This window comes from Phoca vitulina, unplaced genomic scaffold (genome assembly GCF_004348235.1).
Source record: "Phoca vitulina isolate PV1807 unplaced genomic scaffold, GSC_HSeal_1.0 scaffold23, whole genome shotgun sequence".
In the NCBI taxonomy this organism is placed as follows: Eukaryota; Metazoa; Chordata; class Mammalia; order Carnivora; family Phocidae; genus Phoca; species Phoca vitulina.
Window position 1 is genome coordinate 9268644 of NW_022589726.1, and position 17423 is coordinate 9286066.

Genomic DNA, 17423 nt, shown 5'->3' on the forward strand with positions numbered 1-17423 from the left:
GTTTCAATTACTCTTTTCTTTTAATCAACAAAATACTGTTTAGGGAAGAAATAATGGCAATCAGTGTTAGTTCCGATACTAAAAGAGATCACGTGATAAAATAAAACAAAAAAGTACAAAGAAAATTAACAGACTTAGTCAATATTGCTGGGGATGTACACAATGCAAAGGAGAGATATGACTGGAAAAAAGCATATTAAAGGTTATTTAAAAAAACAATACTGTAAGTGGTTACTTTAAGGAAGTCATGATTACATATTTATAGGCTGAATGAAGACTCACCACCCCAGAGGTGACATCAGCAAGACAGCAAAATAGGAGGTTCCCTTGTACATATTCCTCCCTGCCCCACTGCAACAGTAACCTGGCGGCCATCCACGGACAAAAGTGCATTTGTGGGAGCTTTGGGATGCAGGTTAAGGACTTGTAAAACCTTGGTGGAGCCCAGGACTGAGGAGGACCAATTTGAGAAAGCAGGCCTGGGCCCAGGTGGGAGGCTTGCCAACCCTGGTCCTGGCTACTGACCCAGAAATAGCCAGGTCCCCCTGGGGACTCCATTATGGTCCTATTTGGCTTTGGTCCTGTCACCAGAACTACTTGCCAAGGGACCCAGGAAGAATCGCATCTACTTGGGCTTCAAATAATAGGCCTGCTGACCGTGGTCCCAGCTGTGGATGGTGAAGCAGCCCATGATGGGGTTCCAGTCCCTCTCCGCCCTGGTCATGGAGCAGTCTTCCATGTACAGGGACTTGCTAGAAGGCATGCTTCTCAGTGCTCCTGGAGGCAGACCTGCTGACCTCCATCTATCTGCAGATCTCGAAGTGGCCCTGTAACCTGGCTCCAGGTGGAAGACATGTCTGTCTATGCTCCTGGAGGCAGGCCTGCATACATCTTGGTCCTGGCTATGCATCCTCGGGTGGACCCGGGACAGGCACCAGCTCCCTTCAGCTGGGGTGCAGAGCCAGTCCTGCTTGTTAGGAACCTGTTCAGGAAACTGGTGGGTGTCACGCCCATTCAAGCACCTGGTAACAGACTGTCTGTGGACCGACTGCGGGCCCTGAAGTGGACCCTTGTCCCAGCACCAGCCTTACTGCCCCAGGTCTTGGAGGCGGTACCATTTTCCTGGGGACCAGCAGGTCCCACTGTAACAGGCCCCCAAACTGTGGACCCAGCAGCAGCCCTGTGATTCCTGTCATTGTCAACAACACCATTTTTTTTTCCCTTTTCTCAACTTTCTTCTCTGAAGCAAGAGTGTCATGGTTAAATTTGGAATTGTCAGGAACAATAAAGGATGTGACAGAAAACACCAGACAGGATGGCTGGGACTACATACTATCCCATGGGATGTTCTCGACGAAGAATAACACCAGCTTCTGACACACAAGTCATGTTAATAAGCCACAAGGAGGGAATATAATGAGGCAACTATGAAACAGCTAATATGAGGCTTGTAATGACTCCCTATTAGCAGCAGGAAAATGCAGTTAGCTTTGGTAGGAGAGGCCAAAAACGTGACAAGGAATTTATGAAAAACCCGAAGAATGTACACCACTGGAGGAGTGCCCAGGTGGCCGGGACTCTGCGCTGAGAATCAAAACGAACGACAGAGAAGAGGTGACTTCTGTGGGCTACTGCAGACTGGCTCGTTTGCCTTTTTACTCACAGGACATTATAACCATTGGAGGAAACAAAACAGCTGTTTTGACTTTATTCTCTGAACACACTGTATTAGTTTCCCAGGGCTGCTGTCACAAAGTACCACAGGCTGGGGGCTTCAACAACAGCAGTTTATTGTCCTACAGGTCAAAAGTCTGACATCAAGGTGCTGGTTCCTTCCCAGCGCCATGGGGGAAGGTCTGTTCCAGGCTTCCCTCCTTGGCTTGCTGATGATCATCTTCTGTGTCTCTTCACACGGCCTTCTCTGTTTCTGTGTGCACATTTTCTCTTTATACAAGGACATCGATCACACTGGATGAAGGCCCACTCTAATGACCTCACTTTAATTACCTCTGTGAAGACCCCTGTCTTCAAATAATGTCATATACTAAACTACTGGGGTTAGTACTGCAGCATATAAATTTTGGGGGGACACAATCCAACCTCTAACACACATACTGTTTTATGACACTGTGCCTTGCACATTACACAGGCCTATTCATCCTTTAAGACTCATCAGTCCATCTGTGAAGATGACCCCCAGCTCTGCCTTCCCTTCCCCACCTATTTACTTCTTGCCATGACTGACCTTGGATACATTTCAATGCAGCACTATATCATTTCAGATGGGTTAAAAATTACCAGAAAGAGACCAGACACACATGCACACACACAGAGACTGGATTAATGCCATAGTTAACTAGCCCAGGGTACAGAAACTTATTGCCAGCACAGGCCACAGAAGGCAGGAGCAGACGCAGAGCATCTGGCCATGGCCTTCCCTCGTTCCTGGTACAGATGCCAGTGACCTTGCCTTTGCTGGGTAATGAGGTAAATGATGCCAATTCCATTTCTCACAAGGACCTGCCACACCACTGAGAGGGCTATCTTGTCCATCTCCAGGGGGAGCGACTTGAGGTTAGCGGCAGCTTATCAATCTTTGTATCTCTCGTCACTAGCACAGTGCTTGGGACACAGGGGATTATCCAAAAGGTTCAGTGAATGAATGGTAGAGGTTGAAGTCATCCTCCTTTCAAATCCACAGATGTCAAAGAAACATTCAGCACACACCAGCAACATGTGCTTGCTTTGCTGACAGCCATCCTGAGCTCCACCATTCTATTTAGGCTGCCCTATCCCATGACTCACTTTTAGACCCTTTCTAGAAACTCTCCTCACTCTGCTTGGTATTCTTCTGGATCAAGTTGCTTCTGTTAGGGAGTTAAAGCTTATTTGAAACTATATATATATATATATATGTATATATATATACACATACATACACACACACACATACACATTTGGTATTCTTCTGGATCAAGTTGTTTCTGTCAGGGAGTTAAAGCTTATTTGAAACTACACACACACACACACACACACAAACACACACACACATATCATACACACTGCTTCTAAAAATACATGTTTTCAAAAAAAAGTGTTTTCGTGAATGAGAGTTGATCCTGGTTTTCAATTTTGGTCAAGATAATGCTATCATTTAACGGATAAATGGCAGTTATCTTTTACTTAGGTTCCTACTGTTAACCTCATCAATAGAAGATTGCAGGCAAGGGCGCCTGGGTGGCTCAGTTGGTTAAGCGACTGCCTTCGGCTCAGGTCATGATCCTGGAGTCCCAGGATCGAGTCCCACATCGGGCTCCCTGCTCGGCGGGGAGTCTGCTTCTCCCTCTGACCCTCCCCCCTCTCGTGCTCTCTCTCATTCTCTCTCTCTCAAATAAATAAATAAAATCTTTATTAAAAAAAAAAAAAAAAGAAGATTGCAGGCAAGTAAGAAATACTTAAATAAAAAAAAATACTTAAATAAGAAAAAATGAAGTTAAAGCCACAGAGAAGATCAAAAATAGTAATTATGATTAGGTAATTATCAAGCTCCACATCTTATACCAAGTCTTAGAAGAATCTGACAATAGCCCCTAAGGGTTTGATCGCTGATTTCCATGACTTGGCATTGTGCTGCAGTCAGTGGTATTATGGGATGTTTTTGGGAACAATGTGATTTTTCTACAAGGTATAACCAAAATCTCTCTTACTTCTCTCAATTACCCAGGCCATGAAAATTGTTTCAAATGTTTACATAAAATCTTGTTCATTACGGTTGGAAATACCCTGTGTAAGGAATATATTTTTGGAACAGTCTATGAATTACTCCCTAGTAAACTGTTGGTTAAAGATTTTAACTAAAGACAGGAAAATTTATAAGGGGTTGTCAGTTCATTAAACAGTGTTGCAAATTAATTGACGAATCACAGGTTCCTCTCTCTTCCATTCCCTTCAGGGGGATAAATCTATAACTTAAGAGAAACTCATTTTATACATGAGGCTTTCTTTGGTCATGGCACAGAAGTGATCGCTTATGAAAACTCTACCTTCTGGACCAAATGTGGGGACAAATGATCTGAAAATGGGGCAAACTACTTAAAACTAAGGCTGTACTAAAAATACGAAAAGCATAATTGCTCTACTAAGACAATTCCTTCTCCTTTTCTTTGGCTGCGTCTAAATAAAGGGCGGAGAGAGGAACTCTAAGAAAAGGGAACTGTAGTCTATGGGAATTACTCCAGAGCTAGCCTGGAAAGAAAGGAGCAGAGGGAATGACCCCCACGCTGAAATCCCTGAAACAAAGATTAAAAGTGAACTTGAAGAATGTGTGCAAGACTGTACAACATTAGATTGAAATAAGCTTAGAGAATATTTATAGTGAGAAAGGTATCAATGATTATTTAGATATAGGTTGCTTTGAAAGTGTTTAAGAAAAAGAAAACAAAAAAAAAAATGAGGATAAAGTTGTGTGGGCAGCAGGCTCTGCTCCAATTCTATGCGTACAACCCACAGTGGGCACTAATAAATATTTGTTGGCGGGCCGACAGGAGGTTGAAATCATTAGGATTGAGGTACCAGTGATGCAAGTGTGCAGGATACTGAAACTGAAAGCTCGTATGATTTAAAAGGCCTAACAGGCAAATGTGAAGTTGTGAGGAGACAACAATCCATTATAAATCTGTATCCACCCCAAATTCAATGAAGCCCTTCTCGAAACTTCATTTAGCTTTTACTATGTGCCAGTATACTGAGGCCATTTCACAAATGCTTACTGCTCTCTTTGTTCTAAGGCCGGTGCTGCAAACTCATATATCCTCAAGGGCCAAGGAAGTAGTGACAATAAGGCAAGTGGGCTAAGTGGGGAGCATGGCAAACAGGAAGGACATGCTCTCTGTCTAAAGGGAGCATCTCAGCTCCAGCCAGTTATCGTCCTGCAGAAATGCAGGTCTAGTATGATCAGACTTTCTAATTGTTTAGAAACTGGAAACATATTTTTATTCAAAACTTCTAATTTTTAAATGACAGCAACTAATTTTTAAAAATCAAGCACTGTAAAGCAAACAAAATTTGTCCATGGCCTGTAGGCTCTCAGCATGGAAATTCCCTTCTAAAAAGGCTTCCTACAGTTTCAAATGGTGCCCATTATTTGTAGTTGTTTAAGATTTGGTGAAAAGGTTCATATTCTATTTAGCTGCACTGTCCATGCTTTTTGTAAACTTGGATGAGATTCTTTTTCAACTTTTATCTTTTCACTGGGCAGTCATAATTATTTTTAGTTAACTGAACTCTTTCCAGTGAATTTTGGACTTTGTGTATATCTGTTTGTGCAGAGGCAGAGAATTATACATGTTTCTTGTATATTTTGGTTTGAGAGCAATGTGTCAATTTTTTGACCTCTATCAGTGGAGGATCAGAGGCAAATTCTTTATTTATGGTAGAGAAGAGTGCTATAAAGGACTCCAAATCAGGAATGATTGCTATTTTGTTCCCAAGTTACATCCCTTACTTTTTGCATTATATAAATGACTTGTTATAGTCTGGCCCTCACGCAAGACAGATGCGAACTGTGACATTCATCACTGTACTCCCCACACCTGGCAAAATATGTGGAACGTAGAAGCTGATGAACAAATATTTATTGTACTGAAATGAGCTGACTCACAGTGTCAAAATCCCTTAAGTTGGCTCTCAAAGTCTCTTGTCATCTGACTTCAGCTTCACCTTTGGCTTATCCTCAAGGAGAGCCTGGATGATGACCAAATTCCTCTGAGAAACCAAGGTTCTTCCAGGGCATTTTGAAATATATTGAAACAACTTTTCCCTCTTCTCTATCAATGGAAATCTACTGATTGTCAAAAATCCAATTTAAGGGGCACCTGGGTGGCTCAGTCGTTAAGCATCTGCCTTCAGCTTGGGTCGTGATCCCAGGGTCCTGGGATCGAGCCCCACATTGGGCTCCCTGCTCAGCAGGAAGCCTGCTTCTCCCTCTCCCACTCCCCCTGCTTGTGTTCCCTCTCTCGCTGTGTCTCTGTCAAATAAAATCTTAAAAAAAAAAAAAAAAATCCAATTTAAATCTTCCTTTCACTGGAAATCCCATTCTATGACAGTGCATTTGTCCCATGTCCAGCAGATCATAAACCACCAGTCATGCTCACTGCAAACATGAGGACAATCTAATTCATTTGTTTCTATGATAAATGCTTTTAACCCTCAGAAAGCACTGCCTGCCACTATTAGTTTATAAGGACCCTGTGCTTCTCTACATTATGCTCAAAAGGGCAAACATTAAGGGTCAAAACTTCAAAGGCCTGCAGAGGCCAGACAGGCAAGAGAAATGGAATAGTCCAATGTAAGAAAACTGGGAGTTGAATGACTATGGCAAAGTGGAATTCAAATACCCCAGCTCTTCCCTTCATGAGGCAATGCAGGGTTAGCGTCGCCAGACTTGCTCATTTTCAACAGGCCAAAAACGTGGGAGCCAAACCAAACAGGTCTGTGGGCTGCCAGTTTTGACCTTGTGTAGAACACATTATTTTCCTAGAGTTCAGAGACTGTTTCCAAGTAAAACAGCAGGAGAATACACACACACACACACACACACACACACAAATTGGAAGTCACTAGATGTACAAACTGTAGATCTATTAGGATCCAGTAAACTGCATCAGGCAAGTATTTTGTGATGCCTCGCCAAAACCCCAAGCTCAAAAACACCTCCAGAAGAGCAATAGCTTTCCTTTGGAAAGGCTCATCTGTGAGACTTTACACAGCGACTGAAGCCTTAATCACATGGTTGCATCTTAAACACATGTGTGAATAAGGGCTGGTTTGGTTCTGCTAGAAAGAATGGAAGACAGAAAGCTGCAAGGGATTTTGACCAAACTAGACTGGTCTAGAAACATATCACTGTTTCTTAACAGAGTCAAATATATGTTCACAGAGTTCATAACATCCCATGAGATTATAAAATAAAAGAGCGTATCAAAGTGCATTCTGGTACTTCATTTCCTCAGGATGAATTATTGTTATTGTTTTTTTTCTGTCCCACATTCCTTCCTTTCAGGAATTGTCTCTAGAAATACATATTTCTGGTGGAGCTGTCAGTCAAAGGGCTCTATGCATGAGCACAATATCTAAGCTGATCCATGAAAGAATCCCATTCCTTGCATGTCATGGCTGGTCCGGAAGTATGCATGATTGAAGTAAGGCCAATAAAGGATCCTAGTTCAGAGATAAGGACCCTGGGATGGGGTGAGATGGCAAGTTATAGGGACCATGTAGTTTGGGCTATCCCAGTATGAGGGAAAACAACTACCAACTGACATGTGAAGATACAACTTCAAAATGATGGAAAGAGATTCCTGATAATATCATCAGAATACAGATTCCATCATGCCCGAGGCTATGCAAACATTGACCAGTAAGTAAACTTTCTAACTTGAGTTTAGTTTGATTTGGGTTCCTGTAGGTGATGACTGAGAGCCTTAGAAACATTTGTGGTTCATATTTTAAGGAGAACGTGGATCCAATTAAATTAATTTCAGAAACAGGCAGCTGAAATGTATGACTGCTTTCTGGCTCAACATATATTTATAATTCACATTTTATGTTCTATCCACCTAAAGCCACTAATATCAGCAAATAAAGTTTTCTATTCTCATTCAAGTACTATTTTAAAATATGATTTCTGTACTAATTGGATCAGTAATGCCATGTTTAGTACCAAAAATCTAAAGAATACAAAAAAGCAAAGGGGCGCCTGGGTGGCTCAGTTGGTTAAGCGACTGCCTTCGGCTCAGGTCATGATCCTGGAGTCCCTGGATCGAGTCCCGCATCAGGCTCCCTGCTCGGCAGGGAGTCTGCTTCTCCCTCTGACCCTCCCCACTCTCATGTGCTCTCTCTCATTCTCTCTCTCTCAAATAAATAAATAAAATCTTAAAAAAACAAAAAACAAAAAACAAAAAACAAAAAAGCAAAGAAATTACTAATTTCAGAAGTTAGGATTAAATTAACATGTCAGTCAAGTTTTATTTCCACACTATTGTGTATTCTTGGACACATATGTTGAATTTGATCATTTATGGGAACTATTTTCAGTATGAATTACAAATTTAAAAATAAAATGTGTGTTTACGTGTGTATGTAGTAAATCCCTGGTAAAGGATTCATCTCTGGTAGAATACAGAATCTTTGGATTTATCTTCGACAAGGGGTATTTTAGGAACCATGATTTAGCTGAAAACGTATGATGACGAGATTGCATTTGGAATGTTAAATATGCCTAGGTCATGTGACAATGTCTTCCAGTATACGTTAGAATTCAGATGACTTGCGGGGCAGAAAGCATGCTCACCTCCTCATTCTCGATTTTGAGCGTGGCCAGTCGGGACTGCAGCTGCTGGTACCTGAGCATGAGCTCGGCCTGGACCGGCTGCTGGGCACTAACCTGACACACCTGGGGGGAATCAGAAACCACAGTTACAACAGGGCCATCAAGCCGGCCTCCAGAAGCACGGGTTTCCTACTTAGATGCTGCATGAGTCACACAGATCCCCTCAAGATTCCAATGACATCTTTACTTTTAATAGCCGCCTCAAAGCTTCAGTGTTAAATACGGACACGCTACATAAGGGGCAAGGGCAGAATGCAGCTGCATGGCCTGGATACGACGGGGAAGGCAGCAGCTGCAGGAAGCTTCGCTGCATCTAAGAACGGGCCAGTTGCTGGAGAGGGAGCTCTGATGCTGAGGTCTCACTGGTGGAATTAGGGATGATTAAGGGGCAGAGGGCAGAGTGCAAAGGAGGGCCCACATGAACCACACAGGCAAAAGTAGGGGAGACAGGAGAGCCTACTGGCTGCAGTCAGATAGGTGACCAGGGTAGGTTACTAACCCTCAGCTTCCTTCTCTGTGAAATGGGGATACTAAGATTTCCTACACCGTGGGGGTCCTTGTGCGGATGAAGTGAGTTCATGTACAGAAAGCACTTAGAACACTGCCTGGCACAGAGGAAAGACTCAGAAAATGTAACTATTGGCCTCTTTCAACCATGGCTTGCCTTCCCTATATCAGCCAAATTGTGTGATTCACCATGAATGTGAAGAGGCCACTTCTTGTAATCTGATCTCAATTACGGTTAAGGTCAAAATTAGAGCCTTTTAATTATATTAGTTATATTAAAATTGCACCAGAAACAGAGTTTCTTTTCATGTTCCTTGTCATAGAAATGCTCTCGGCAGATGGAGGTTTCCTTTTATGGAGTCCCCAAAACATCACCGAGATTATTGCTCCCTGGCAGAACTTGCTATAAAAAGGGGGCAACAGACTCATTTTATTAGAAATAATAGTAAAAAAAAAAAAAAAAAAAGGGAAAAACTACTAACCCAATTGAAGTCACTTATCTGTGATATTTTATCATTCTATGTTTGACATATCCATAACTGAAAAATTATAGCAGTAATCATTTGGTTTTGGAAACATAACTCTGGGTGGGATAAGCCACCTGTCTCTCAAATTCATGTGCTATTGGCATAAAAACCGCTTACCATTTCTAATCGAGTAATTTACTCTATCAGATCAAGCAAATATAAAATTGGGTTAGAAATACAGCAGGCACACACATATCTTATAAATCTTAACACTAGGTGTCTCAGAAAAAAGTATGACATTAAAGAAATCTGTCATTGCTATTGTATCTATTTTAAAAAACATACTGTCACCACAATAAGCTAACATTAAATTTTTAATCTATGAGTATTGTTTTGCACAGCTGGAAGACCAAGTGCTATATAGTGTGCTCATTAATTGGTTTTTCTTGTTTTCCCGGCCGCAGACGATAAAATACACCACTGCAACTTGTACACAGCTTAGATGGATTTTCTTCCTTGGGCAAAACAGGATAGAAAGCTAAATTCATATAAAGAACCTAAGATATATCACTTCTAAGGCTCATTTTACCAGTTTGGAGACAATCTGAGTCTTAAAAAATGTTCTGCATTTTCCCCCCTCTCTCCCATGCTCCTGTCATTTACAATTATTTTTCTTTATTGGGATCTTTAAATGAAGATTACAAGAAGTCTTCAGAGAGATTCTGTTGGGCCAGCAAAATGTTTCATTTTGAATTTAAATTTGAATGTCTAGAGGTGGAGGAAGGACTAACTATCCTGAGACAGCGTAGTGCTTACAACCGAGTTTGTACATAGGTTTGGCCTCTGTAGGCATCTGAGCACTCCACCCTTGCTTTAAGAGGTGGTTGTGGCTGGGGGCAGGGCGGGGGAAGGTTAGTGGCTGATCTTAGGATGTAACTAGCTAGGATCCCAAACAAAGGCAGGAGAGAGAACACTACTGGGAATTCTGACAACTCTTAGGTTATAGCAGGTGAAGAGTAACTAACTAATACAATGAAAAGACAATTCATTAGTTTTAAAACAATCAATTACTGACCTCATCACCCATGTGAGACTGAAACTCAAACTTCATTGGTGGACAGAATGCAGCAGGGTACATCTCCATGAATCTCTGCTTATCACTCCTGGGCTCCAAATTGTCAACTGCATTCTCAATAATGTCTAAGCCTTCATGTCTGGAAGTTTCAAGATTATACTCTGCAGACAGATATGTTCTCAGGGCTCTGTTCAGACTTGCATGGTAGCCAAGATCACAGCACTTAAAAAAATAAAAGAATACCATATATAAAAATTAACTCAAATTGGATCAAAGAGCTATATGTGACAGCAACAACTATAAAATTCTTAGAAGAAAACATAGGAGTAAACCTTCATTATCTTGCATTAGGCACTGATTTCTTGGATAAGGCAAAAGTACAAGCAATAAAAGAAAAAAATAAATTAGATTTCATCAAATTTGAAGACTTGTGCTTCAAGGGCACTATCAAGTAAAACGAAGACCCACAGAATGGGAAATTTTTTTGCACATCATGTATCTGATTTAAAAAATTTGTATTTAGAATAAAGAAATCCTACAACTCAATAATGAAAAGACAAATAGCCCAACTAAAAAATGAGCAATTGGACAGACATTTCTCAAAAAACATACACAAATGGTCAACAAGCACATGAAATGATGCTCAACATCATTAGTCATCAGGGAAATGCAAATCAAAACCACAATGAGATACCACTTCACACCCACTAGTATGGTTATAATAAAAAAGATAACAGGCATTGGGAAGAATGTAGAGAAACTGGAATCTTTTATATGCTGCTGATGGGAATGTAAAATATTGCAGCCTCTTTGGAAAAGTCTTGCAGTTCATCAGAGAGTGAAACACAGAGTTAACATATGACTTGGCAGTTCTATTCCTAGTTATACAAGAAAAATAAAAACAAATTTTCACACAAAAAAACTGTACATGAATATTTGCAGCAGCATTATTACTAATAGCTGAAAAGTGGAAACAATCCGAATGTCCAACTAATAAATAAACAAAATGAAACATTATCCAGTCATAACAAAGAAGGAAGTGCTGATACATGCTACAACATGTAGGATCAACCTTGAAACATTATGTTAACTGAAAGAAACCAGCCACCAGAGACCAAACCTTGTAGGATTCCATTTATGGGAAATGTGCAGAATAGGTAAATCTACAGAGATAGAAGGTAAATTAGTGGTTGCTAGGGGATGGAAGAACTGGGGGGTGGTGGCTAAGGGCTGTAGGACTTCTTTTTGGAGTAATGAAAATATTCTGTAATAGATTGTGGTGATGGCTACACAACTTTGAATATACTAAAAGCCAATTATAGATTTTTAATGAATGAACTATATGGTATGTGAATAGTATCTCAAGAAAGCTGTTAAAAAATAAAAGCAGCAAAACCAAATACTGAAAGGAAATAATGAAAAAACAGCATTTAAATTTCTTCATGCTTACTGATACTATGATTTATTGAAATCCTTGTAGGACATAAACATACTAACTGTAATCTGGATTTTTATAATTTACTGGTGACTCCATAATAATCTGTACTCTTTCAGAAGTGAGAAGAACAGGTTTGAATCTGCCAAAAAAGTTCAGGACCTAGAATAAAATTTGTAAATAAGAAATGACTGCCAAAGTCCTTTTAGTGGAGATAGAATTTTGGGATTCTTAAATCTTCATCATTACCTTTAATTTGTATTTGCATTTATTTTTTCATGTTGCATTTTAAGAGAATATAATTGAAAAAATATAACTCTGGATATTGGTCAGTTATAAATTACTGAAAGAATTTTAAATTTATACATAGAAGCAATATAAATCTCTTAAAGAGGAAGTGGTCTAGAAAGGTACAAAACCAGGTCATCCCTATATTGTTCCAATGCAATTCAATCAATTCAATTTGATTCAATTCAACCCACTAATTGGCCATCTATTAGGTGCATGGAAATTTGCTAGGCTCCAGGAATATGAAGACTGGAATACAGTAAAACATAATCTCCATTCTCAAGGAATCTGCATTTAGGTTGTTCATTACTTTGCTACTAAGAGAGTAGTAGAGGGGCACAAAGGAAGTAACCTCTGTAAAAGGATGCATCCACCAGGATATGAACCATCAGACTGACCTTTATGAAGGCACAGATTCAATCACTGACCTGTCCTTAGAAATGTCAACATATTTAATTCTACCCTCACCCTCCAATTTCAGAATTATTAAATTTGGGATTTTTCTATAGAGATATTCTAAAATCTTGCTATTCGAAGTATGGTCTGTAGACCATCAGCATCACCTGGAGCTTGCTAGAAATGCAGAATCTTGAGCCTCAGCCCTGACCTGCTGAATTAGAATCTGAAGCTTAAAAAAAAAAAATCCATAGGTGATATTATATGCACACTGAAGTCTGAGAAGCACCGCACTAAAACATTGATTAAAAAAAGGTCCCATAACCCTGTCCACTGGGAGTGCTGTTTCTCCAAGCGGGCAAGAGAATCAACTTGAGTAAATATTACTTGATTTAAAAAAGCAGAAAGAAGCTGCCGTATCACAATTACAAATATAAGCAAAACAATTGTGAAATGCAGCAGTCTCATCACTGGTACATTTTCAGTGGAATCAGCTGCACTCAAATATAGAGAATAATTTTCAGCTAATTAAAAAATTCTAGTCTCAGATGAGAAAAGTCTTCTTTTATTTCATTTGCTCCTCAAAATTCATAAAGGTTCTGTGTAGCCATTTTGTACACATCAGAGGGACCGAAAAATTATTCTTTCAGTAATACCTCATCTTGTGCAAACATGAATTGGTAAAGGAAATGGGCCTCATTTCTTTGAAATGCACTAGTGCTTCAAAACACCCAACTATTTTGAAAGAAGACCAATTTGGCTTGATTATAATGAAGCAGATCACATAAGCTGCTTTATTTTATGAGTACTGGTTCCCAATGGGAGTTAACAGAAAATTGACACTGAGGAAAGAAACAACCTAGAGAAAAGGCCCCCCTCTAAACCAAGTCTCTTTTCAGCTCAGAAAGGTTTGAAAGAGAGGAAGAACAAAGGAAAAAGAGGAAGAAAAATAAAGAAATTCAACCCCAACTACCTAATTGAAGTAGAGTTCAGAAAAATACACGTTTAAGTTTTTATTATTCCCAGACTTAAACAGTTTGCTCCTCAAATTTCTAAGAGTTGCATCTTTGGGGAGGAAATGTCAAAATTACAACAGTATTGTGCATGCCACTCAGTTCACCCAGGTGGATTTGGTAGCACTAGACCTAGTAAGGTAGCCGGCTTTCATTGGTGGTTTCTAATATGCTGGGGAGAAGTATGCATGTGGCTTCTTATCCAATCCAGAGGACCCCCTAGGTGTCTTCTGGACTTTGAATGCTATACCTCATGTGGAGGTTTCTGTGATGAGCTTGATGGACAATTTCCTTCTCTGATCCCTATGGAGCTTAACAGTCTGTAAAGTCACTTAATTAGCATGATTCTGTTACTTCTGATATGCAGTGTTTTCTAAGCTCTAGGTTTTTCAAGCGTCCTTTAAAAGAAACATGAATAAAATTCTTATTCAAGGTCTCCTGAGACAGCAAGGCCAGTCACAGAATCGCCTTTTTTTCTAAACTGGATGCTAAAATGACACTGGATATGTTAAGATTCACTATACTTGGTTAAAAGGCCTAAAGTAATTCTATGGAGGTTATGAATTATTAAAGACACTATGAAAGACCAGCTTCTGCACAGAGTTGAGTTATAACCCAAGTGCATTTAATGATGAAAATACGTAAGAAACCAGTAAGATATTTTATGAAAACAAAACAGTACTGTTCTGATGGATGAAAAACTGAATGGATACATAAAATTATGAATTAAAACTGGGGAAGGAAAGAACACTGGAAGTAGAAGGGTATTTTTTGGTTTTGTTTTATTTTTTAATATTCTAACAGCTGCCAAAATATATCCCACTAGGTATTATTAGTCTAAATCGCCACAGTAAGCTAACTTCTTTAGGCAAAAGGGTTGCAAATAGTTTCAAAAATAAAGATGAAATTCAGGTTTTGAGGACTGTCACAAATACTTCGATTTGTTCCAAAGGCTGAGAGGCCAGCTGAAATATACTTGGTGGTTATACAGTCATGTATAAATGGATCACAGCTATTCAGGAAGATAACTTTTTGTTTATTTGTTTGCATAAACTCTTACGACATAAAAAGTCCTACTGGGTAGAAGGTTGGTCCTAGATGGGAGTGAAGATAATGGAACTCCAATGGAAACAAGTCCCACATACGTGTTTTCAGAATAGTAATAGCCAATGTCATTTGCAGGGCAGGCCCAGAAGTGGCTGGAGGGCAGCCCCAAGCTTCTATGTGACTGCAGAATTAAACAGTTTTCATGAGAATGGAGAGGGAAGGAAGTCTTCTGCAGAAGTATTCCACCTTAACCTCATCATTCCTGCCTCCATCGGAAAGGCTTCCATGATCTTTGCCCTGGGTTCCATCTCTGGCTTCTCATTAATAAGCTTTGGCTTTGACCATTCCAGAGTCAAGGACATTGGGTAAAGATTTGGCCTACCCCTTGTTTTGAGTCTTTCTACAATAGTGCAACCTGAGCAAACAACTGCAAAAACAGCTTTCACATAACCTTGGGTAGGCTTTCCAAGGACGAGAAATAGGTAAGTTCACAGCTTTTGCTGCAAACGAAGAAAGTTGATGTCTTCTGAATAAATTATCTTTGTCCCTTACTATTTTCCTCTCTAGCTATTCAGTGTTTCACCTCAGAAACCACAAACTTGTTTTGTGAGAGATGGGCATCTCATGGGACTGAACAGGATGTTTAAAATTCTACAGGCATCTTTTACACACATGCTCTCATGTCTGGGTTCCTGATAGTCCATAAAGAGCTGACAATTTAATTCTCGCTGCTGCTTTAATAACCACGGCCAAACATTTAGCAAAACTTGTTCTGAGTTTCTTTTGTACAACAAAAAGGCCAAAATGGTACACTGAAATGGATACAAAGTAGGAAACAGGAGAACGGAGGTTTCATATGCCTGAGCCAATGAGTAGGACCAATAATCATTTGTGGCCTAATGCAGCTCCCACTCCCATGGGCAATCATTTCTCTCAGAGAAGCTGCCACCAGATGCATTTTTCCCCAGGCCAAATCTCTATAACTACCCTGAATCAAATCACAAAGGAGGAGAGAGAAGAAATAAAGTAAGCCCAAACAAACAGGTCTTAACAAACAGGCTGGTAAATGCTATGGAGAAGATAGAAAAATAGGGAGTGCGGGGGGAAAGGGTGTTGTTCTTTTTTATAGGGCAGCTGAGTGCAACATGAATGAAAAGAAGGACTCTGTCTGGCAAAGCTCTGGAAGAGTGTTCTAGACAAAAAGTAGAAAGGCCCAAGGCAAGGGTCTGGGGAACAGAAAGGCCAATGTAGCTGAAGTATGGTAACTAGGAGGAAGCCGAAGAAGATGACACTGAGTGGCAGGTGGGCGCCAGTTCACATGGGTCTTGGTGAAGAGTTTAGATTTTATTCTAAAGACAATGGGAGACCTTTGGAGAGTTTTAAATAGGGATCGGCAGGTCTAGTTTATCTTTTTTAATACACTGGCTGCTTGGGGAGAGAATGGATTACTGATAAGAAGGTCTTAGAAGTTGGGTGCCATCTCAGAAAGCTAGGTGCAGGCAGGAGATGAAGAGCTTCGTCTAGGAGACAGTGCAAGCAGTAAGAAACAGCAGGTTTGGGATATTTAGGAGATACAGATGACAGGACTGGCTGATGCATTTATATGTGGGAAATGCAAGAACTGGGTTTTCGGTTTGCACAAATGGGTGGAAAGGTGTGCCACTTACTGAGGTGCAAAAAATGGTTAAGAAAAAGTTGTTATGTGTGTGAAGAATGAGGACGATGATAGGGGCAAATGGGTATAAAAAGTTGAGTGTATGACATGTTCAAGATACCTATTAGACATCCGAGTAGAGATGTCCAGTAGGCAGTTGGACATACAAATCTGAAGTCCTGGATGTTGATCAAGGCTGCTGATAAAAATCTAGGAGCCATCATGTGGTATTCAAGGCAAGGGACCAGGAGGTAGAAAGCCAAGGAACATGCCGTAGGTGACTTTCAACATTCGGAGGTCTGGCCAAGATGGAACACTGAGCACTGGAGACCGAGAGCAGCCTATGCTGCACGTAGAAAACAGCAGTTTCTTTTAACAAAAGCCCATGGCATCTCCACTGGAAGGAACTTTTAAAGCCATCTACTTCAGTCATCCAACTCATTTCAGTTTTTAAATACGCCTTCAATCACAAAGGGATAAAAACATAAATCAGTTTACATGATAACTACACTATCCTAAGCCATTTACCATGATCTCTCTATCATCTTCCTAATAAGGGTTCAGGCCTAATGGGGACCGCAGTATTACAATTTGGCAGGTTTTCATGGATAAATCTAAATACCATTATGTATGGGGCTAAGTCAAACTAATTAAGAAAAATCTGAACTCTGAATAAGTTGCTTTTTAATTAAACACATGTCTCTAGAGACAAAAGGATAAGGCTAAAAGCTTTAGGACAGCTGATTACTTAGACATGATAGAGTAAACACGGCATGGAGTATATGATGTAATCTAATTTCAATTTCATTCTGTATAAATGGCTAATAAAATACATGACAGATATCTTTACCAAGAAAATGAGCTGCAGTAGGGGATTATTCTGTTGCCGTATTCTACAAAAATTACAAAGATTATCCTTCAAACTCCAAAGTGACCTGCAAACTTTTACAGGGAGTGACTGGAAACCGTGAAACTCTACTAAAAGGATAACAAATACTTTATCATCACTGGGACAAGGCACCAATGGAATTCGCTGTTGAGGACTTTGTTTCTCTGAATACCTTTTGAGGGTGGGTAGGTGTGGAACTGGACTGAAAGAGGCTACATTACCAGTTGTTTGAAGAATTCCAGATATACAGAATGCTGAATTTG

General features: G+C 40.1%; 1 protein-coding gene across 2 annotated transcripts in view; it reads right to left on the reverse strand.

Annotated features, from left to right (window-relative positions):
- The window catches only part of SRGAP1 (SLIT-ROBO Rho GTPase activating protein 1), a 266543-nt gene that overhangs the window by 61539 nt on the left and 187581 nt on the right, over positions 1-17423 (reverse strand). For both annotated transcript variants that reach the window (XM_032420257.1, XM_032420256.1), the window contains exons 7-8: positions 10439-10660; positions 8351-8452 (exon numbers count right to left, since the gene is read on the reverse strand). In XM_032420257.1, the coding sequence (XP_032276148.1) occupies positions 8351-8452; positions 10439-10660 (324 nt within the window). The remainder of the gene's footprint in view (positions 1-8350; positions 8453-10438; positions 10661-17423) is intronic.